The sequence below is a fragment of the Dipteris shenzhenensis genome, chromosome 2 (genome assembly GCF_047967505.1).
Source record: "Dipteris shenzhenensis isolate YYH24624 ecotype China chromosome 2, Dip_SZ_1.0, whole genome shotgun sequence".
Taxonomy (NCBI): Eukaryota; Viridiplantae; Streptophyta; class Polypodiopsida; order Gleicheniales; family Dipteridaceae; genus Dipteris; species Dipteris shenzhenensis.
Window position 1 is genome coordinate 7,494,497 of NC_141597.1, and position 24,806 is coordinate 7,519,302.

The following is a 24,806-nucleotide window of genomic DNA, read 5'->3' on the forward strand; positions in this document are numbered from 1 at the left end:
GGGCAGTGTCTTTCTCTCTTACAAGGCAGAAAATAACTGAAAGGCTTCCAAAATATAAGCACTTGATGTAGCAAAGACTAGTGACCAATATTCAATCAATGATGCTTTTTCTTACATGCTTCATAGAGGTGGCTAAAATGAATACTTTCCAATCAAAACCAGGTCTAGCAATTCAAAGCAAAACTGAAGCCACACTTGTACTGATGTTATTGAAAGTTTCAAAAAACCAGAAATGCTAGAATAGCATCTTATGTAGCATCATCTTCAAAAACTTGTCAAAACTGTCAAAATCAAAAGACTGAAATTGGAGGGCTTGTAGCTCACTCTTCAAAGCAAGGAAAAGAGGGCTTTCTGAAGCAAAAGAAAGCTCATATACCAGAGAGGATCCAGCACAGAGGTTGGACGAAATGGCACACGCTATTGCCCGGGGGAGTTGCTGCAGGGTGAACCTGAGTTTTGACGATTTCTCCTGAAAGGAAAGCAAAGAGTGGACACAAACTCAGAATACTTGCATTATGGAATGAAGAAGAGTGAGGTCCTTAAGTAGGCACCTCATACATGCTCACTGACATCACTGATGACTTCAGAGCTCCACAATCATCTCCTCAATCTGCTCCTAGATTCTCTCAATTATCCTATGTGGCTTTCCACCACCTAACTGTGCTTATGGGTAGCTAACTGTGCCTCTAGCACTCACACATAGAAACCAAGGTGTGCCTGAGGCATACACCTTGAGATATCCCATCACCATCTTCCTGGGGCCACGGGTTCCTGATGAGTGGAACCCGTTGACGTTCCAAGAGATAATGCGTGCACTCATGAAGAGGGGAGATGGGCCACAAACAGCTGTCTGCTTGCGGTCGATGTCGAGGTGGTTGGAGGATGTCCAGTGTACAGACGAAGGCGCTTCTGTGAGGGTTTCGAAGGAGAGGCCGGATCATCGGACCCATCCTCTAAAACCTTCAACAGAGGGGAGAGGCCCTTCGCCCCATGGTGGTAAGCTCTCTCTAACCAACTCGAAGCCTCCGCCAGGGAAATACTGTAGAAGCTCGCTACCTCTGATGTCCTCCAAGGGCGGAGCCCTTCCACGTAGATCCACTCCAGAGGCGGTCGAATGATGACCAAAAGGCGGAATCGTTTGGCACTGTGGCACCATCTCAGATAAACGTCACCCTCCTTCCACTGCTGTTGAAGAAGCTCCGCTGCTCTGCTACTGATCCAGTCCTGCACCTGCTCCTGGGACTGCTGATCTCGAATCGTCTCTCAAACATTTTGATTCGTCCATTGCTCATTCCCATCACTGGCGATAGTGAAGGAATAGCTAGGACCATCATGGGGGGCAAGGACGGACACCTTACCCTCCGCCCCCTTTCGGAGGAATAAGATGCTGATGTCTAGGCATGTAGGGAAGGAGCCAATACCACCTGCATCCAAATAATCCCAAGGTCCTGCTCGGTAAAACTCCAAAGGTAGAGCTCTAGGAGCTGCCCTTGCGTGTGGGGACGAGGATGAGGAGTCAGAACCAGAAAGAGGGGTGCTGGCTGTCGAACGAGCTGGAGTGGTGCTGGCCATTTGCGAGGAAGGGCCTCTCCCCTCCACCGGGCTAGGAGGGATAGGCGCGGAGGAGGTCTATGCTGGCTTCGGGGCCGCAGGCGGATGGGGGGGTTCCCTCGGGATCATGCTTGAGGGAGAGGGGGGGCTGAAACCAAAGGTGCTGGGGGGGATCCCGGAGGGGAGGGAGGAAGGGGGACCGAGGAGGAGGGGGGAGGGGGGGGGCGGGGTGAAGGATGAGGGGGAGGTGGGGTGAAGGATGAGGGGGAGGCTGGCTGATCTTCTCCTTCCCTTTCTCCTTCCCCTTACCGGCTGCTGCTGATTGGTGACCACAGGGGTCTGTTGCTGTAGATGGGAAGGCTTTTTTGGTCCTGTTTTGTTTCCTTTCCGTTTTCTTTTGACCTCAGTCTAGCCTTCCCCTTCGGGAGGGGGTGTCGATGCCTGGCGGGGGGAATCCTGAGTTGCCTGGATGGGGGCCATCTGAGGTTCTGTCCTCGTGAAGCGAGGGCAGGAGCGCGCCTGGTGCCCGAAGCCGTGGCATCTCAGACATTGATCTGGGCGACCAGTGACCATAATGCGCTGCGTCACCACACCTGTGTCTGTCTCAATCTCGAACTCCGAGGGGATACTCTGCGGATGTAGGACTGCCACTTTGACACGTGGCACCCCTTGGGCTGCCGCCGCATCAAGGAAGGTGTCCTGCATGAGCCAGCCAAAGTGCGCCCCCAGGTCCTTGATGATCGGGCGAAGCTCTGTTGCGAGGCCTGGGAAAATGAGGGTAACTGGATGGCGAGGAATGCGAAAGCGGGCATCGTAGTCCGCTACACTGAAACCCCTATACCATGGGACCATAAGGATGATCTTCCCACCCACAGAAGTAGGGGACCGTCTGACCATATCGCTCGCAGCCTGTGCTGAGGAGAGCTTGAGCCAGAAGATACCACGTCCCATGAGTGCGACCTCCTCAATGTGGCTGTCCTCAAGGTAGAGGGTGGACTGCAACCAGTCCCTGATGTCTGGGCGTAGCCAATGACTCCCCCATAAACGGATGTCTGGGAGAAGTCAGTGGCGGCCTGCTTCACCAAGGAGACCTGATGCTCTGTTAGTGTTATGCGGTAGGCTGATGGAGGGGGGGGGTCCGTCTGGGCCACCGGTTCCGAGCTTACGGCCGTCATACCGCATCGACAAACTGCGAAAGCTCCAAAAGGCGGGGGACTTTTATGACCAGCTTGATAAGCTTGGTGTCCATGACCAGCTTGATAAGCTTGGTATCCACGATTAACTTAAAAGTATCCTCGTCCACAAATATGAAAACCATGAAAGCGCTTGGGTGCGCTATATAGAGCTTGTTCATTATTTGAGAAGGAATCAAATGAACTTCTTTTGCCTCGTACTAAAAAGAAAGAAAGTCTATTAACGTCCACTGGAGACCAAAAGGTCTATGGAACAGCAAGAAACCCTCTAGTACATTTGCTTTAGGGAGGGCACATGGCAGCTCCCAAGGATCTTTCTCTTCAAGATATTCTATTGGTTTAACTTTTTGAGCAAGATCCTTAAACAAATCGCAAGCTCCTTGAAAATTCACATTGTTCTTATTTGCCAATACGATGTGACAATTGTGTCTAATTTAAGTACTTTCATTTCTCTAAAAGCATAGCAACATGTTAGTTCTTTGAAGCGGGCACACCCACAACAAACATTTTCTCCAACATAGATCTTCTCAATATGTTCATCAAGAGAATTAGTAATCTTATAATCCAAATTGAAAAGAGAATTTTAAAGACGAAGCACTTCTTAGGTAGTTGATTTAAGAAACCTTTTTTCTGAATAATTTCAAAACTTATGTATGTAGCAGCTCGTTTTTGGCTTTCTCTCACTCATTTTTGAGCTTCCATTGTCTGCCATAGCCAACATGTATTTGAAGGTCTCTAATACCTTTAATAGGATGGATAGAATCATCACTCAAATAAACAAACTTTCTTACATAAAGAGAATTAAAATTAGCCGACCATTGACGATGATGTGTCATATGTTGAGTAGCTTCGAAATCTGCTGTTAATTAAATTTTGTTCTTTGTCGTATGATCATAAAGTGTACTCACATTATGTAAGTTCTTCTATTTTGAGACCATTGTCATCACCATTCTCATGAACCAAAGAAGCATCATTTAAGCATCATGAGCTAGCTGTCTTTGATTTGTAAATCTTTAAAATAGCATGACTTCTCATCATGACCATGTTTTTCACGGTTCATTTGAATAAGTAAATCTAACTTGATTTCCATGACTAACTTGATAATTACGAAAAGCTTGGCTTTTATGACCAGCTTGATAAGCTTGGTGTCCACAACCAGCTTGATAAGCTTGGTATCCACGATTAACTTAAAAAGTATCCTCGTCCACAAATATGAAAACCATGAAAACGCTTGGGTGCTATATATAGAGCTTGTTCATTATTTGAGAAGGAATCAAATGAACTTCTTTTACCTCGTACTAGAAAGAAAGAAAGAAAGTCTATTAACATCCATTGGAGACCAAAAGGTCTATGGAACAACAAGAAACCCTCTAGTACATCTGCTTTAGGGAGGGCACATGGCAGCTCCCAAGGATCTTTCTCTTCAAGATATTCTATTGGTTTAACTTTTTGAGCAAGATCCTTAAACAAAACGCAAGCTCCTTGAAAATTCACATTGTTCTTATTTGCCAATACGATGTGACAATTGTGTCTAATTTAAGTACTTTCATTCCTCTAAAAGCATAGCAACATGTTAGTTCTTTGAAGCGAGCACACCCACAACAAACATTTGCTCCAACATAGATCTTCTCAATATGTTCATCAAGAGAATTAGTAATCTTATAATCCAAATTGAAAAGAGAATTTTAAAGATGAAGCACTTCTTAGGTAGTTGTTTTAAGAAACGTTTTTTCTAAATAATTTCAAAACTTATGTAAGTGCAAACATTTATTCCAAAACAGATCTTCTCAATATGTTCATCAAGAGAGTTAGTAATCTTATAATCCAAATTGAAAAGAGAATTTCAAAGATGAAGCACTTCTTAGGTAGTTGTTTTAAGAAGTGTTTTTTCTAAACAATTTTAAAACTCATGTAAGTGTTGTAAAAATTTTATGTCTATCAAGATTGAATCCTTCAAAGCATATGGAATCAATCCTCGAGTAGCTTGATCTTTGTTGTTCCACTCTTCAGTCGCTTTTATCCATAAACGCTCATGCTACTAGACCTAATATCAGGTATGTTGCAAATACATCCGGATAATTTATGTTTGATCCAAGATAAGCATGCTGCAAAGAGAGTATCATAATATCTAAAGAGAACATTGGAACAAGGTCTTTTATATACCAAAAAAGTGTCAACTTAATGAAAAGGATAAATTTTGGTTTCGTGGATGAGAAAAATCAACATCTTGTTGTAGTCTCAACAACAGAGGTAGAATATGTCGTAGTCTCTTTAGTAAGTCGAGAACTTATACGGTTGAGATGATAATTGAAAAGTTTAAAGTAGGCTCAAGTGGATCGCTACTATTTCTTTGACAAAAGATGAGGTTTTACATTCAAAATCTAAGCATATTGATATGCATTATCATTATGTCAAAGTTGAAGTAAAGAAGAAAACGATAAAGCTTGAGTATTGTGTACACAACATACAATAGCAGATTTTTCTCTAAAGTCTTGGGAGAAAGCAAACATGGCGATCATAATACAGTCCTTAGTATTGTAGGAAGTCTAACTATCTCATCTACAAATTGAAGAGAATTTTGGAAAAGTAGTGGAGTTTACGAGTGTTAATCAATATTTGGATTTTCCCTTTGGAGCTGCACAAAAGTAAATGGTAACCAACATCTAGCTAAGTCTATAGAGGAGGTGTTAGCAGAGACTTAACATTAGACAATAAAAGCAAAGTGTGCTTTATATATCTCTTTGTTATAAAATAGAGTTATTGTACGCGGTTCATAAGTAATATACAATCAGGTTTTTAAGACTCGCTCTTTTTGTCTCGATTATTTTAAAAGGTCCAAGTGCCTTTCATGATAAGCATGCTATTTTGAATTTACTCAACTTGTAACAAGTTTTTGGCTTGTTCTACCTCACACTCCATTGTCTTTGGAGGATTTTGAGAAAGCTTTTCGGTAAATCTTAACTAAGTGTCAGAACAACTCATTGGTTCTTTCAAGGTCTTTATGGTACAAGAACTTTATATACGTTTGTAAGGGACCGACTATTGTGCATTGAAGACGAAGAGTGACAAATAGAAATTGTTAAAATGGAAAAGCAAGCGTCTCATCCAACTAATTGATGAAACTGAAAATTCGATTCAAGCTGAAGATATCTAAGATGCATGGATAAAAGTGATTGAAGAGTGGGATGACAAAAATCAAGATGCTCAAGGGTAAAACTCTAGAAACATGCCAAAATCAAGAAATCAACAGCTAGAACAAGCTGCGTGCTGCTCCCCGTGAGCTCTTGTTGAGTTGCCGCGCCCCCCCTGGCTGCCCCGTTGCCTTCCGCCCCTTCCGCTCCTTCCGCCCCTTCCGCTCCCCCTCTCTAGCCCCTCGCCCCGCCGCACTCTGCCTCTACTGCCTCCCCCTCCGCTCGTTGCGCCCCCGCCAGCCTCGCTCGCTCTGCTCTCATCACCCGTGCCTCCCCTCACCTCCGCCACCTCCGCCTCCTGCTTCCTCCTCCTCTCCCCCGCAAGCTTCCCTCCCCCGCCTCCTCTCTGCCCTCTTGCCCTCTCCTTCCCTCCTCTCCTATCCTTCCTCCTCCTCTCCCTCGCCTTCTTGTCCCCCCTCCTCTTACGCCTTCCGCCCTCCTTGCCCTCCTCCTTCTTCCACTTCCGTCCTTGCCCTCTCCCTCCTTCACCCTGCCTCGTCTCCGCCTCCCCCTCTGATGCTCTTCCTCACCCTTCCTTTTTTCTCCTTCCTCCTTGCAGCAGAAGCATTTGTTAAGGCGAAAGGAAACCTTGGTGGTGACCCTTGGTCTGCTGGCCAGAGGGGCTCTATGGCAGCACCCTCGAATGCCACAGTCGTTAAGGTTCTTCTTTCCCCAACTGACAAGCAGCAAGTACATTAGGCAGTTCAGTCCCTCCAGGACAAGGCGCTCGTGGGCAGAATTATGGGCCTCACGCCTACAAGGAGACAGGTGCGAGAGTGGATCCAGGCGAGCTTGGCATTAGAGGGTGACCACATCTAGGAGGTTACCATCTATGGAAGAGGCGTATTCCTCATTCAAGCGTATTCCTCATTCAGTTGAGCTTCCCCGACATTGCCTCGACACTCGTGGAGTAGAGTCCCATCCTCTTTGGCCCGCATCTAGTTTACCTCGTTCCTTGGTATCATGGCTTTACAGTGGAGGACATGGACACGACACACCATGTTCCTCGTTTTTCGGTTATGCTCCGCTTCCCAGGGCTTCCCAAGGAATATCGATCCATCCTCCCCTCCATTGGTCGAGCATTTGGCACCGTGCTCGAGTCCTCGTCAAAGTTGGCCACCTCAGTTGTAGCAGATGACGGGGTCCCCAGGATCAGACTGGTGGTTGAGAGTCCAGAGTCTCTCCCAGAGTTGATCCTCCTGGACACCCTCGAAGGCGGCACGACACACCATGTTCCTTGTTTTTCGGTTACGCTCCGCTTTCCAGGGCTCCCCAAGGAGTATCGATCCATCCTCCCCTCCATTGGTCGGGCATTTGGCACCATGCTCGAGTCCTTGCCAGAGTCGGTCGCCTCAGTTGTAGCAGATGGTGGGATCAGATTGGTGGTTGAGAGTCCAGAGTCCCTCCAAGAGTTGATCCTCCTAGAGACCCTCGAAGGGGGCACACTTTGCGAGCGAGTGGAGATTTATGGGTTACCAGGGTAGTGTCTTCGGTGTAGACAGATGGGGCACCTAGCCAGAGATTGTTCCCGTGGCCATGGCCGAGTGCCTCCCCTCCCACCCCCGCAGAGTAGGCAGAGCCAGCAGACCAGAGTCCCGCATTCGCTCCGATAGGAGCAGCAAGAGTCTCAGACCCCTTAGGTGATCCCATCAAAAGGCGACTAGACCTAGGTTAAAAAAAGAGAGAAACCAAGCAAAGCTATAGGTGGGAAGCTGTTAACTTGGAGGATGAGTCTCGTCCCTCTGACTCCCTCCCCGAATGGGCTTGATGCTGCAATGAGGGAGCAGAAGGGGTCGTCGTCTTACCCTTGCCTACTGGCAGCGGTATCGAAGCAGGGGAGGGGAGGGAGGCTAAGGAACCTGCTACGGAGGTGGAGAGGGGGGCGGCAAGAGCGAGAGGAGGTGGGGGACAGAGGGAAGGGGGTAGGTGGTGAGAGTGATCATAGCAGGAGGGGAGGGGGGGAAGGAGAGGGTGGGAGGGAACCCGGGGGGGTAGTGGAGGAGAAGGGGGGGTAGGGATCTAGAGGGGGAGGAGGAGGGGAGGAAATAGGGGTGATCACAGGCTCCCCTTGCTGATCAGGTTCGCCGGAGCTCTGGATCCGCTCCTCCTTAACCGCTGTCTGGCTACCGTCTGCCATTGCCTCATCAGGAACTCCTGGGGCTCGCTGCTGATGCAAGGATGGATGCGGATGCTGAACCTCCATCACGTGAGGATCATCTGGTTGGGCGGTGGTCCTTCCGCTAAGGGAGGTTGATTCCCACGTAAGGGCTCCTGCTGCTGCTGTTCCTTCTCAGGTGCCTCGCGGACAACCTTGTCTCTCTCTGTGCAGTGTGTCTGGCCCTCTGCCTGCGGCGCCTAAGACGATTGCTGCTTGAGGCAATGGTGGATCATGCATACTATTGGTTCCTCCAGAAGTGTACGGAGCAGTGGTTCAGGGTGGAAGTCTCCTTCATGATGAAGTGGGCACGGAAGATCGGCATTAAGCCGGTATCCACCCTAGTACATTGTTGCACAGACATGGACTATTCGCCCTCCAAATCCTCGTCAAAGTCACATAAGGCAGTCTTTCTGGAGCAGGCACCCACTCACAGGAGAGCCTTGATCTCTGCATCCTCGTCCTCATGAGCTGGACCATAGTGAGTTGGAACGTGCACGGGCTCCATGATCGTGCTTGTAGTCAGCAGTACCTGATACTCTGGCAGGAGTTGCAGAGGGCAGTGGTAGGACGGACATTGGACATCCTTTGATCTAGAGCATATGTTCTCAGCAGCAAACATCAGACGGCGTCACCACCTCCTCCCAGGGAGAGGTCTGGAGGAGGAGTGGTCTCTTGTAATAGGACGGAGTGGAGGGCTCTGCATCTTGGTCTCACAGACTTTGGCTCCATAGGTCTATGATCAGGGCGAGCTTATCCCAAGACGAGCAGTTTGGATGGGAGCTAGGACGGGAGAGTCCAAGATTGGGATCTTGAATGTGTATGTCCCAGCGTGCAGACAGCACCGCCCGGCCTTTTGGAGGAGGTTGTCAGAGTGTCTTCCGGATGTAGACTCCTGGATTGTTGGAGGGGACTTCAACAACCTGGAGTTTGGGGAAGACAAGCAGGGCAGCGCCGCCTTCTCTGAGATGCCAGCAACATAGTGTAGCACGTGGGAGCAGTTCATTTTCATGGTCAGTGGCAGGGACCCGTGGCAAGAGCCAGATTTTAGCAGGATACCTAGCAGCTTCCTCTTCTCTTTCAGACAGAGGAGACATGATGGACTGCTTGAGAGACTAGACCGTTTCTATATTGGGGATTGGGCACTGTACAGAGGCGGCTCTATCGGGATTTTGGCATGTATCACAATGTCAAACCACTCTCTCGTAGTACTTCACTTAGATCAGCCCCGCCGAGGTCTCCCCTAGAAGGGGGTCCGCATTTTAGAGGACCTCCTGCAGGACGAGGAGATCCAGAAGGTCATGACAGGGATTTGGGAGTAGTCAGAGATGACACCGGGTGAGGGCTGGGCTTCATGGGTGGCCGATGTGATCCAAAGGAGTAGTGAGGAGTTACTAACTCACGCCCTTAGGCAGAGGATGCTTTAGGAGCGTGAGCGGGCTTTGAGGAGAGAACTCGCCTTCATAGAGTAGCTCATGGAGCAGGACCCAGGTTCTGAGTGGCTTAGCAACAGGTTCGAGAGCGCTCGCCTTGAGCTTCAAGACACGGAGATTCGGCGGGTTGAGTTCTCCTATCACTCTTCCCGGGCCCGGTGGGTATAGCACGAGGACAGGATGACAAAGCAGTTCTTCTAGACCACTGGGCCCCGATCAACATGCACACGGCTGCAGCATCTCCGGGATTTGCATGGGCATCATGCACACTGACCCACAAGAGATATTAGACCTCACCACAGGTTTTTACAGCCAGCTCTTTCAGATGGAGAGGATGACTCCTGATGGTATTGTGGCCCGAGAGGTAGTTTGGGATCATGTTCCAACGGTAATCTCGCCATCAAATACCATTTTCAGGGCTACAAGCACACCGATGCATGTTTTTGAATACTGATGCATGATGCATGGTGAAAAACTAGGAACTATCCATTCCATGCCATGAAAATGACACCAAATGGCCATGATACTTTGCACAAGCCTTGAACTCTCCCATTTTACTGCTTGCACAAAGTATGATGCTTATCAAATGTCATTTGCATGGCTAGAAGTTGACAGATGCATGTTTTTCAATGACCATGCATGATGCATGGTACGAAACTAGGAAATATCCAATGAAAATGACATCGAATGGCCATGATTCTTTGCATAGGACTTGAAATTCCGGAGATGCAGAGTAGAGCCCTTTTGGGCAAGTTGGTTGTTCGCGGCCTCACCTGAGGTGCAGAGCCTTGGAAGCTCCTCTTACAGCGAGGGCTTCTTAGGAACACCCCATGCACCAGAGGACAGTGGCAGCCTTTACACAGGTGGATCTTCTAAGAGGCCCCTCTTACAGGCAAGGGTTCCCCCTCGACGAGGAGCCTTCACAGGGTCTAGCAAAGACTAGCAGGGGGTCTCATTTGTGCTCTGCTCAGATGCAGAGAAGAGTTCGAGCATCAGCCCCTTATGTGGCATCCAGAGATCTGAGATTAGGAGGGGCGTATGCTCGGACAATGGACGCACATTGGTTGGAGACAGTGGGACGGTGGTCCGGCCGGGTCTTTTGGTAGATGGAGCAGATTACCCATGGAGGCAGAGGCGAGGCTTGGCGTCGTAGCGCATCTGCGAGGGGTAGGGCAGCAGATGAGAGAGATCTACCTAGCCATCCCTGAGTCCTGATGGGAGGGACTTCATGTTTGGAGGGACAGCATTTGGTTGGGGCACTTTTCTCAGACTGGTGTCCGTTTGAGGATGATGATGCAGCGAGGCACTGGCTTCTACTATGTAGGACCTAAGCCTACTTCATCCGCTCACTGAGAGAGACCCTGAGATGGATGGGAGTCTTGATGGGATTCATTGGCAGATGATCAGAGTGGTGGGATGTTTGGGGAAGGAGTGGCATGTTGACCCTTATCTCAGAGCAGGATGCCCCTAGATGGCGCCTCTGCCTGTGGGAGGATAGACCCTTGAGGGAGGTCCAGGGGGATCCGGGAGAGTGGTTCTGGCTCTCCAAGGGCAGCCTTGCCGAGTACATGGACGAGATGCCCTTCTTTTCCATATGCACTTGGTGCTAGTATGTGTATGTGTAGCCTATAAAGGCTTGTACTTCACTTGTCTCATTTGATGATGATGAATGAAAGACAGCCTTCCATGGTATCTACTTTTGAGTTTCATTTCTTCACTCCCTAACTTATCTTTCTTTCTCACTCTCACCATGTTTCTAACAAGAGGCACAACGAAATCCTGTATCCGTGGTACCAAGGCCAAAGGACCCATCAGATAATCCATTGTACTGGTTGTGCCACCATGTGGGAAACAAGTGAGCCCGTCAGGTGACTGCCATCTTTGGAAACCGTTATATATAATCAGGTCGTGGACTCGTAGCTCGAGTAGATGACACCCATATCCTGTCATGTGTGATGCATCTGTCCAGTGTCTCACTATCCCGAGCTCTGTTGGGTCTAGCTCCGGTACTATGAGAGAGTCATCCTCGAAGCTCAGCAAGCCCACTTGCCTATCTCTTGTGCGTGCATTGAAGTCCTCGAGAAGCAGGATATCTCCCTGCTTGGAGAACTCTGCGATGTCATCAAATATCGTCTCATATGGGCTATGTCCCTCTATGGCATCCTCATGTGCATAGAATGATGTATCTGGGGGGAAGTAGCACACTACAATGAAGATCGGGCGTGCCTCCAGTAATCGGACTCATATCCACATATGCCATGCATGCTCCTCTCTCCATACTATGGATATCAAAGGCCTCAGGTGCAATATGAAGAGAACAACTACACCACCAAAACCCCGTACTCTACTGTGTCTCCTCATCTTTGTCTTATGAGCTGACTCCTAGGTGTACTTTGTCACTGTAGGCAGCCCTCTTTTTGGGCTCTCATGCGTCTCGGTGTAAAATATCATGTCTCTATCAGTAGGTTTCTAGGAAACCTCCAGGATTCGACCAAAGGGTACCATTGCAATTCCACACTGCCATTTTCAGTCCACTTTGTGCATTCATCCCATCGGCTTGACACCGTCATAATTCCCCTTCTTCCTTCTTTTCCTTGTCTATTCTGTTCGATATGATCACTTTACCATTTCTGTAGGCAGCCCATTTCCCTACTTCCCTTGCTGCCATTACGTGCACCATTCCTTCCCTCCGATGCTTTTGCTGTAGGAGAGTGAGGTTGTCATCCAAATAAATCCGGGTACATTTCAAGGTCGCCCTCATGCTCCTGAGGGTCTTCCTATCCATAGCTGTCCGAGAGAGAGAGAGAGAGAGAGAGAGAGAGAGAGAGAGAGGTCTTAACGTACAAAGTACAATCAAGAAAGTAACTCATACAAGCCACTGTGGGCTGTAGCAAAGGGATTGCTAGTGCTCAAAATAAGTATCCAGGCGCCATTGTGGCTTTTCGATGAGATGTGAATATGTCTCATATCTGTGTTAGTCGAGTCGTCTCTCGCTTTGGCGGGGGGCATGGTCTCCGTGATCTGTGTAATTGGTGGGCCGTATCGAGTGACACGCTGGCTCAAACGGTCTCCTTTGAGTAAGGCAGGGGTGGGTTGGATCTCTATCATGCTCGCTTTGGTCAATCTCTATGTCGTATGTGGTCTTTGTGTCTTTGGCTCCATGTGTCGGCTATCTCCTCCTCTACTACACTATGAATGGGGGCCGACTCAAATGCATAGAATCGGTGACTGTCGTTGCACGATCTGTCTCCGGTGTTATTGTCACCTCATGCTCTCTGATCTACTATAGTAAGGTCTCTCTCTATCAACTCATCTCCATCAAACAGAGACCAACATAGACCTGGTCATGGAACCGAGTGAGTTGGGAGTGACCCAAACCCGTGCCCCTTCGAAAGAGACAATGCTACCATCCTCGGATCTCATAGTAGACTGAGCAGGTGCATAGGAAGTGCTTCTCTATTTCTACCTGTGCCAGTGTGCAACCTACATATCTGCTCCTCTCTAAGTGTGCATGCAACTCTCCCTGCCTCGATCCTCAGTTAATGGGATGAGACCCGCATGTGTCCGATGGCAATCCTCAATGCATGCGAAACGCGTCCATCCTCTAGATATTGGAGTATGATAATCATTCCATCCTTCGATACTCTCGGGAAGTGGTCATGATAGAGGGATCTTGGTAAGAAACTCCTAATCCCTCCCCCATCCGTGATGCATAGAGCACCCCACTCTCGGCTAGTTGTTTGGATGATTCTAGTGCCAACCTCTGTAAGGCAATGTCCAAACCCTGTGAAGACATGTCACCATTTGGAAGATGGCATCGATCTGGAGTGGTGTCATAGCAAACTCTACCGGTATGATTTGGTGGGGGATTGAGGGCTTACTCTTGAATCATCTTGGACCCCATAATCACTTGTAGCCTCTCGAATCTCCACCAATCGGTTGCCGACAGGTCTCAGAAGGGTGCTGCATACATGGCTGTAGGCCTTACAAGTGTATCAAATAGCTATCCCTTCGTCAGAGGGTCCTTGAAGTGTGCGTGAAGCAATGTCTCTCTAGTTGAGCTACATGTCCTTGCCCACATGTGAATCGTGCCTTGCTTGCATGAGTCATCGTGAAAACTGGCCCCTAGATAGGTGTATGACTGCACAATCTCAACCAGTTCCCCTCGGTAAGTGAAGCCATGTCGATGAAGTACTACTCATAACCTTGGTTTTAGTTTGACTGCCGAGAAAGAAAGAAGGTGTATTAACGTCTTTAGGAGACCTCGTGGGTCTATGAGACAAGTACAAAATATATGTGAGAGAGAGAGAGAGAGAGAGAGAGAGAGAGAGAGAGAGAAGCTTTAAGAAGCCATTCCATAAATACTAGTTCTAGCTAAAGAGGTTTTACAAAAAAAGCATGTGAAAATCACAATACCAAGTTCCAACTGTTCATTAAAGCATTGCTGTCTTCATTGAGTTATAAGTACAAAGTTTGTGTGTGAAAGCCATATGCGAAGATTACCACTCATGCTATGTGCAGTGCACCTTGTGCGTCCTATCTCCTACGAAAACGAGCTCTCTATGATGACATGTCAAGGTACGTTCCTCTTTTGATGCTTTCAAAGTGAGATTTGATTGCTATCTTGAAATAGAGATTTAAAGCCTCTTGCTGTATTATTTTGTGATTGCAGATATGTATGCTGTGCAGGCTATATGCCTTGCAGTGGCAGCTGTGGAGAGAGTCGCTGCCCAGAATTTTGTTTATGTACTGAGGTAACAATTGACAACTGGTGCTTTTCTTCATGGGGAATTAAATATATTGTTGTTTCTGGTTGCATGACAAGAACTGTCGTATATGGTAGACATACAGAGGTGGAAGGATTGGAATTTCACACGTCATTCCAATACCATATTTGGCTCATAGTTTACAAAGCATATATAGAAATTCTCTCTTTTCACATGTCATTACAATACCATGTTTGTTGGCATATATTTTACAAAGCATATATACAAGTTTGCTCGTGGGATCCTTTGATATGCAAGACCATGAAAGAATCCAGTGAACCTTGAAACAACCTTGAAAAGAGTGTGAGACCTCCTTGCACACATGCACGAAATCGGTAGCAATAAAATCAAGACTAGCTCACACATGAAGAGAATCAAGATGAACAAAGGCGATCTGAGATATTTTACTATTGACCTGCACCGCTGGACGACATTTTGCAAGAGCTTGATGATGTGTCATCAAGAGATGACACATCATCAATCCTTGCAAAATCTTCTGTAAGAAAAACTAGATTCTTAAACAGATTTTTATAGCACACTTGTCCCCCATTTATAATCAGTCTAGGAACATCTAGGTAGAAGATTCTAGTAAGACAGTTCTAGACTTGGAGCCCTAGAGACCCAAGCTCGAGTATAAATAGGTAGTCTAGGCCACAAGTCAAATCAAGAACTTGTACTTGATCCTTCTCTCCGTCTTTACGTGCTATCCTCATCTTGTAGTCGTTTTGCTGAAATAAAGCTTATTTTCAGTATAGTTGAGCCTCCTTTTACTTGTTTCTTCCTTCAAACGAGGGTTATAATTGCATGTCTAATTACTTCCTATTCAACTTGATTTGTGGTCTTGTTTCTTGACATTCTCCATCAAACCAATTGTTGCATGGAAATGCTCCCCATCGTGGCTTTCTGCCTTACCTGAAAACAAAACAGTGTTCAATGATCTGGACAGACATCGTACACACTCTGATGGCCGTATGGACGGGTATGCAGGGGGACTCCCGTGCAGCCTCAGCTAGGAGGGCTTCTTTCTTCAGGGAATGGAAGGATTCTCCTTTCTTCTTTGAATCTACTACAGGGTTGAGATGGCACTTTTAGCCTCAGCCTTGGTTTCTTTCCACCTCACTCTGAGGGGTTTTTTATTATCCTCATGATTTCATGATGTATTCCGCTTTGAGCTTGCTCTCGCGGGTTTTTGTTCCTACTTAATAGAAGTCTTTTTCATGGAAAAAAAAAAAAAAAAACAGTGTTCAATGCATGCTCTTGGTCTCTTTGTGAAAAGCTGCCTTTTCTCTTGACATTTATTGAGGTGTTGATCAATTGAGCAAAGGATGCAGCCTTGTGGTAGTTGAGTTGCAATCTAGGACCTTTCACTGTCCTATACTTCCTCCTCCTGTTTGCTCATTTGCGGTCTTGGCATTGCAATTTCCTAAAATCATGATATCCATGTCTTGCATGCAGCAAATCGCTATATCTGCTCCCAAATCTGAGGTGTCATCGCAGTTCACCACTTCAAACCTCGTGTAGTATGGTGAGTCATAGTGTGCAATATAAGAGCCAGCTAGAAAACAATGGGCCACATCCATTGACATGTATCTTTTTCCAAATGAACCTCCGCGAGCATCTAGATTTGCTATCTGCTTTCTTTCACAGAAAGTTTTATGAATGACCCCTCGGGAGAGGTCGAGATGTACAGAGTATTGTGGTGGTGACTTTCTTGCAGGAATTTGCAGGTTCCCGTGACCTTGGACAGCCACTAGAGTGGTCGTGACACCCTAGGGCAGATTCTTGCCAGCTTCTTGGCTGCCTATGGCATTATGGTGTGAGAGAAGCTGAGGCTGAAGGCTCGAGGGGCCCTGGACGGGGGACTGTGACGGATCCAAGAGCAGGTCATAGCTCTGGGTCTGATAAGGGCTATAGTGACCCTTGTTAGTGGATCCCCAACTCTGAACAAAGAAGAAATATCTCAAGTGTAATCTGTGCATCAACCCTCGGTCTGAGCTATCGTGTCGCTGGCTCTGTGTCACGATCATGGCGGGGCCTCGTGGTGTGGGAGCTCGCATGGTCTGGCTGGAAGAACTCAGTGATGATCGAGCTCTGACAAGAGTCTCTCAAGGAGGTCTGCTCCTGTCTCCGTGATCGAAGTAGACGCTCGCAGTGTTTGACTGCCTCATGAATGAAGGCGGCTAAGCATCTTTGGTCTGGAAAGGAGAGAAAGTAGGACAATATCCGAGAATTGTCTTTGAAGAGGCAATAGAAGCGTCCTTAGATCTCATAGTATACCGGGCACCTGAAAATGAAATGCTTCTTTGACTCAATCTCCTGGATATCACATAATGTGCATATGCGCCTCTCCCTGGGCAAACCCTTAGCCCTACCACTCTCAATGCGAAGTCTATGTAAAGAGATCCGAAACTGCCCAATAGAGATCCTCAGTGAGTGGGGTAGGTGGATCTGCGTATATCGTGGTGGGTCGATAAAACCCTCCGCTATGATATGTAAACAATGATCCCCGTAGAATCTGAGCTTCTTCAGCTCGCTCGGTCCTAGCGAGGTCTTGAATGAGGGTAGTTGCCAAAGATCCTCAAGATCCTCATAAATGACCTGGTTGACCTCATGAGATAGTAGAGGGAAAAAAGGTGCGTCAGTGCTATACTAGAAGGGGAGCAGTCTATCCATGTGGAGTCCCAGTCACTCAAACCATCTCTTTGTGCGTGCAAACCAACATCTCTGATCACTTGTTGCTGCTTATAGTGCCATAGAGGAGGACAATGCTAGCTACGGTAATTTGTTGTGTCCAGAAGTGCAATCTCTATACCCCCTAACCCAATATAGGTAGGTGATAATCTGAAATGCTGTATCAAGCTATAGTGGAGATGACCCAAACTCAACCAGAATGACTTGGTGAGGAACTAATGGCATATTGCAAATCATCCGTGATAGCATGAGAACCTGTAGGCACTCCACTCGAGCCCACTCTATATATGACAGATCCGCCCCCAACTAGGTCTGCCATACATCCCCACTGGGCGAACCAAGGAGTCAAAAATCAAGCCCTTGGTCCGCGGGTCTTGAAAATGTGAGCGGAAGCACTGCCTCTCTAATTTGGCCAATGAAGCGTATCCTCTGCTCAGTCGGGCCTCCATCGCCGGTCTCATAGTAAAGATAGGTCTAGAGAAGAGAACCCCTAGATATGTATATGACGAAACAACCTTAACTGGTGACCCCTCAAAAGTGAACTACTCCCAGTGCATAGTGGCTCGGGATGTGTTGAAGATCATGGCCTTGGTTTTACCAAGGTTGACCTTCAAATCATGGGAATCACAAAAGGACTGTAGTGCATCTAGATGTCTCTGGAGACCCTCTACTGAGGAAGATAAGGGTGCCACGTAATCTATGTACAACAAAATCTGAATTAGAGTGCTAGCGATAGAGCATCCATCCCCCCCATTGTCTACATAACTGTCTCAAGCTCATCAATGTATAGGCCAAACATGGTTGGTGATAAAGGATACCCTTGTTTGATCCCAATAGTACTCGTGATCTCATTTGTCCATCCAGACCCTATCCAAACTCTGCCTGAGACCCTCTCATAAAGTGCCATGACAGCCCAAATGACCTAAGAAGTGATCTCTTTAGAAGCTAAGCTTCACTAGGAGTTCACTCAATCCCCGAAATGTGTGTAGCTATAATAGATCCTCACGGATAACTTGGTTGACCTCGTGTGATAGGAGGGGAGAAAACGGAGCATCCATGTTGTACTGGAAGGGAGGTAGCCTATCCATGTGGAGCCCCAGTCGCTCAAACCATCTCTCTGTGCATGGTGCATACCAGCACCTCTTGTCCCCTCCTGTTGCAAGTGCCATAGAAGAGGACAAAGCTAGCCATGACAGCCTGCTACGCCCAAAGGTGTAATCCCCATACTGATTGACTCTGGAGTCGGTACAGATACGTGATGACCTGAAATGCAGCATCTAGCTGAAAAGGGAGTGATTCAAACTTAGCTTGAATGATCTGGTGAGGAACGAATGGCTTACCACGAATCATCCGTGATAACCAGTGTCAAATGAAAACGCGTTTCGTCCTGTCGAAACAGGACGAAACGTTTTGTGCCGAAACGTTTCGAAACAATACGAAACGCATGTTTCGCGCAAATCTCAAAAAGGCGTTTTTGCCCGTTTTTTCGTTTCTGCCCTTCGCGAATCGATTGCGATCCTTTAGTATTAACAACAAATGTATGATTTACTTATGGATCTTGATTCTTGTGACTTGCCATATGTGGCCAGCGGTGGCGCCACATGATAAATATCTTGGTCTCATTTTGTGCTGGCACTACATTACTTCGTGTAGTTGATGCCTCCACCCCTGGCTTGAGTATCACTGGGGAATGGATTTATGGACACATTAAAAATGCCATTGAGGAGGTTGGGCCACAAAATGTGGTCCAAATTATTACTGACAATGGCTCCAATTGTGCCAAGATGGGAGAATTGGTTGAGAGCATAGTCACAAGAAACGTTTCGTCCGTTTCGTTGTTTCGAGGTTTCGACAGGTTTTGTTTCGTTTCGTTTCGTATCTTCGGACGAAACGGATAGGTTTCGAAATGATACTTGATAAATACAAGGATAGGGGCAAATAAGACATGTTATATTCAAGTTTAGAGTGAACAAAGAGAAATACAAGTGTCAAGTGACAAGTCCTTAGTCAAGACACCCAGTGTCTAGCCTCTAGGTAATCCAAAACACAAACACATTCAGAATTCAAGTCTCCTTTCTCAAGTTTCAAATTTAGACCAATGAATATTTATGGAGTCAAAACTTAAAAGCATATTGACATTGGACATTGGATTCTAGCATCTAGAGATATGAACATCATTGATTTATTGGAATTTGAATCTAGATATATAAGTCATTACTTTCCAAAATGTCAATATAAGTTTCCAAAATAGACATATGAAATAATAAGTTCCCAAAGTGACGAGTTGTAAGCTCAAACTTCAAAGTTCCAAAAATGAGTAGCATGAGTGATAACAAATCATAATTTGAAACTACTCAGTGCTCACTACTCTCTCTACCAAGTTCACTATCACTATCTGCATCTTCATCTGTGGATTCTGTGCCATCGGAACTCTCTTCCTCCTCTACCCTTGCTACCATCTCCTCAAAGGAATCACTACTATGACCACTAGTAGCAAGGGTACGACCACGATCTCGTCGGCGTCTATAACAGCGTGGTGAAGATGAAGTGCCAATGCTTGCAATCAAGGGTGGTACACTAGTAGATGCTTGTGCAATAACCCTTGATTGCGAACGTCACTTGCAATCAAGGGTGGTACACTAGTAGATGCTTGTGCAATAACCCTTGATTGCGAACGTGTGACGCGTCGAAAGCGTGCCTCATCCTCTCGAAGGAAATCATATGCTATATCCTCATCGCTGCGCCTTTGGATAAATGATATATCAATATTCTCCCCTCGAGCCAAGCCTCGCTCAAGCTTTCTTAGAACTTCAGGATCAACCTCTTTCACCTTCCAATGTAACACTTCAGCACCTTCAGCCCCACTGGTACTTTCTTTGTCTTTGAACCGCTCCAAGAGACGAAGGTTGGCATTTACATAGACCAACCTATCAAGCTGTGATGTGCTCAATCTGTAACATGATACATCACATAAAACGTAAATATTTTGAACTAAAACAAGATTGAAAATGCATATAGATTCTAATTAGTCATGATTTGTAAAATTGGAGAAGACTCAAGACTCAAGAAATGCATCCAACCATTCATAACTTATAAGTTGGATTACCTATTTCTTTTCTTAGTATGGATGTCCGCACATATGCTCCATATGCGCTCGCTGATCCACAAGTACAATCCCGTGATAAAACTCGAAGAGCTAATCTTTGCAAAGTGGGAGTAAGTCGCCCATTTATCTCCCACCATGATACAACAAATTTCCTTTGCTCTAGACTCATAGCCACATCTCGCCTGAATTGGCTACAGTCATGAACATAGAGGACAGACTCTCTTTCAATCCTATAAGATGAGTCATGGACATTGCTTTAGTGTTAGATAGGAATTAGGATAATGATTCATGAAGTATACTTTAAAGGCATGCATGCCAGAGTCAAAAGAGGTTGCAAGTAAAAGCTAATTGATCGTACAATATACTAGAGTCTAGAATCAAGAATCAAGATACTTAGAAGTTAGTACTTACATTCCTTGCTCTTCAGAGGGGATAATTGTATCCACATAGGATGTCCATCCATTCATAAGAACAATATCGGACCAATGACTTTCCTGCTTGTACAATGGATGCACCATGTAGGAAACAATATGGATTGGTTTATGAAACCAGTTCCATCTTTTTGTCCATATGGCACGAAGATCATCCACCCTGTAAATTGCAATATATTAAATTTCAATACTATGTATAAATAAACATTCTCTAAATTCTATGTAGCAGCTCATGAGTCATGATAGAATCACTTAAGAGTTTGCATACCTATGACTTGAGAGAGATCTACAATTGAGCATACTCTCTTTAAGCTTTTGCATGTAGTGATAAAGATGACTCATTGTACTTCCCTCATGGTCAAATAATCTTAAAATGAAATACAAAGGTGCAATGGCAGCCTTTATGGCTGCAGCTTCTTCCCAAAACATACTATCCAAGATGTATGAAGTGATTGTACATGCCTCCGCTTTGCGGCTTTCTCTCCAAGCTTCCCACTCTTCACTACAAACGAGACGCCTAAGCGCATCTTTCGTTTGTGTCATCCTACAAGTTTAGGACAAGTTAAGAATCAAAATTTGAATACATAAGTATTAAGAATTGAAATGAACTCTCAATTGGCTAGCTGAAAAAGGATGTTGACTTACCTTTGAAGAACAAGAAAGAGATAGCCAAATCTTGTCTTAGATGGCTTCACAAGATCATACTTGCATACTGCTCTGAAAAGAGCTAATGCAATGCTCTTTCTTGTTATGAACTTGATGATTTGGCTTGCTTTATTAAGAGTAGATTCCACCCAATTCAACTTCGCACAATACGAAACGTTGGATTGGGTGCAATCTAAACTTTTGATTCCTAACTTGTCCTAAACTTGTAGGATGACACAAACGAAAGATGCGCTTAGGCGTCTCGTTTGTAGTGAAGAGTGGGAAGCTTAGAGAGGAAGCCGCAAAGCGGAGGCATGTACAATCACTTCATACATCTTGGACAGTATGTTTTGGGAAGAAGCTGCAGCCATAAAGGCTGCCATTGCACCTTTGTACTTCATTTTAAGATTATTTGACCATGAGGGAAGTACAATGAGTCATCTTTATCACTACATGCAAAAGCTTAAAGAGAGTATGCTCAATTGTAGATCTCTCTCAAGTCATAGGTATGCAAACTCTTAAGTGATTCTATCATGACTCATGAGCTGCTACATAGAATTTAGAGAATGTTTATTTATACATAGTATTGAAATTTAATATATTGCAATTTACAGGGTGGATGATCTTCGTGCCATATGGACAAAAAGATGGAACTGGTTTCATAAACCAATCCATATTGTTTCCTACATGGTGCATCCATTTTACAAGCAGGAAAGTCATTGGTCCGATATTGTTCTTATGAATGGATGGACATCCTATGTGGATACAGTTATCCCCTCTGAAGAGCAAGGAATGTGAGTACTAACTTCTAAGTATCTTGATTCTTGATTCTAGACTCTAGTATATTGTACGATCAATTAGCTTTTACTTGCAACCTCTTTTGACTCTGGCATGCATGCCTTTAAAGTCTACTTCATGAATCATTATCCTAATTCCTATCTAACACTAAAGCAATGTCCATGACTCATCTTATAGGATTGAAAGAGAGTCTGTCCTCTATGTTCATGACCGTAGCCAATTCAGGCGAGATGTGGCTATGAGTCTAGAGCAAAGGAAATTTGCTGTATCATGGTGGGAGATAAATGGGTGACTTACTCCCACTTTGCAAAGATTAGCTCTTCGAATTTTATCACAGGATTGTACTAGTGGATCAGCTGAGCGCATATGGAGCATATGTGCGGACATCCATACTAAGAAAAGAAATAGGTAATCCAACTTATAAGTTATGAATGGTTGGATGCATTTCTTGAGTCTTGAGTCTTCTCCAATTTTACGAATCATGACTAATTAGAATCTAGATGCATTTTCAATCTTGTTTTAGTTCAAAATATTTACGTTTTATGTGATGTATCATGTTACAGATTGAGCACATCACAGCTTGATAGGTTGGTCTATGTAAATGCCAACCTTCGTCTCTTGGAGCGGTTTAAAGACAAAGAAAGTACCAGTGGGGCTGAAGGGGCTGAAGCGTTACATTGGAAGGTGAAAGAGGTTGATCCTGAAGTTCTAAGAAAGCTTGAGCGAGGCTTGGCTCGAGGGGAGAATATTGATATATCATTTATCCAAAGGCGCAGCGATGAGGATATAGCATATGATTTCCTTCGAGAGGATGAGGCACACTTTCGATGCGTCACACGTTCTCTACGTCCACTGTTAGGCATTGATGACATCAGTGGGAATGTCATAATAGTTAGTCCCTACTATGCCAATGCTTGCAATCAAGGGTGGTGCACTAGTAGATGCTTGTGCAATAACCCTGGCAAAGGACCTTTAGACTCAATGAAAACAAAAAATTCTTAATACATATCTATTTATGGGGACTACCTAGGGCAGAATACGTGTCACACGTTCTCTACGTCCACTGTTAGGCATTGATGACATCAGTGGGAATGTCATAATAGTGGTAGAGGAGGAAGAGAGTTCCGATGGCACAGAATCCACAGATGAAGATGCAGATAGTGATAGTGAACTTGGTAGAGAGAGTAGTGAGCTTTGAGTAGTTTCAAATTATGATTTGTTATCACTCATGCTACTCATTTTTGGAACTTTGAAGTTTGAGCTTACAACTCGTCACTTTGGGAACTTATTATCTCATATGTCTATTTTGGAAACTTATATTGACATTTTGGAAAGTAATGACTCATATATCTAGATTCAAATTTCAATGAATCAATGATGTTCATATCTCTAGATGCTAGAATCCAATGTCCAATGTCAATATGCTTTTAAGTTTTGACTCCATAAATATTAATTGGTCTAAATTTGAAACTTGAGAAAGGAGACTTGAATTCTGAATGTGTTTGTGTTTTGGATAACCTAGAGGCTAGACACTGGGTGTCTTGACTAAGGACTTGTCACTTGACACTTGTATTTCTCTTTGTTCACTCTAAACTTGAATATAACATGTCTTATTTGCCCCTATCCTTGTATTTATCAAGTATCATTTCGAAACCTATCCGTTTCATCCGAAGATTCGAAACGAAACGAAACAAAACCTGTCGAAACCTCGAAACAACAAAACGGACGAAACGTTTCTTGTGACTATGGTGATAACATGAGAACCTGTAGCTGCTCCACACGGGCCCACTCTGTATCCGTCAAGTTTGGCCCCCAACATGGGTTGCCGTACATCCACGTTGGGTGGACTAAGGAGTCAAAAAGCAACCCCTTGGTGCACGTATCGTGAAAGTGCGAGCGGAAGCATTGCCTCTCTAGTCTAGCCAATGAAGTGGAGAAGATAGCACTTAGGCAAAGGAAGTGATAAATGTTGCCGCGCATTATTTGCTCATGCAGCTGAACTGCTCGGATCATTTTGCCTTGGATATTCTATTCGACACAATAGTATGGTTCAATCATTGGCCAATTAATGGTGCGACCTTCATCCAAAGTGTGTATGTTGGCTTCCCATTTTCTACGTCATGGAACTGCATAGAACTTGGGATGGGTTCTGAGACATGGAGGTGCACGTAGGTACTCTTTCAAGAAGATTATATCAAAGAGCTTGGGACGGCGCGAATCAGGTTGTGGATCCAACTTGCTTATCCAACCTTCACTAATTTGACGCTAATGAAGGTTGGTAGGAAAGTTGTCTAGGGTCCATCCACCTCAAGTTTATATATCCGGATATTTGCTCCAAAATTCCTGGACTGTTCAAGCGTGGCTGCATCGCAGGTCTCATAGTGAAGATGGGTCCGGAAAAGACAACCCCAAGATAAGTGTATGGAAACTATCTCAATAGGTGACCCATCAAATGTGAAGTGCTCTTGGCGCATGACGGCTTGAGATGTATTGAAGATCATGACCTTGGTTTTACCCAGGTTGACCTTCAAATCATGAGACTCACAAAAGGACTGTAGTGCATCAAGGTGTGTCTGGAGCCCCTCTACTGCGGAAGATAAGAGAGCCGTGTCACCTGCATAAAACAATATTCGGATCAGTGTGCCCGCAAGAGAGCAACCTACCCCCCCTTGTCTCTGCATCACTGTCTCAAGCTCGTCAATGTAGAGGCTAACCAAGGTAGGTGATAGTGGACACCCTTGTTTGATCTCGATTGTGCTCATGATCTCGTCTGTCCACCCAAATCCTCCCCCGACTCTGCCTGAAACTCTCTCGTAAGTGCCATGACAGCCCAAATGATCTCTTGG

The 24,806-nt window shown here is 45.6% G+C and overlaps 1 protein-coding gene across 1 annotated transcript in view; it reads left to right on the plus strand.

Moving 5' to 3' along the window:
* LOC147904292 (uncharacterized) overlaps positions 1-24,806 on the plus strand; it is a 69,207-nt gene that overhangs the window by 15,643 nt on the left and 28,758 nt on the right. The window contains exons 3-4 of the mRNA XM_087393943.1: positions 14,045-14,101; positions 14,196-14,277. Of these exons, the coding sequence (XP_087250069.1) occupies positions 14,045-14,101; positions 14,196-14,277 (139 nt within the window). The remainder of the gene's footprint in view (positions 1-14,044; positions 14,102-14,195; positions 14,278-24,806) is intronic.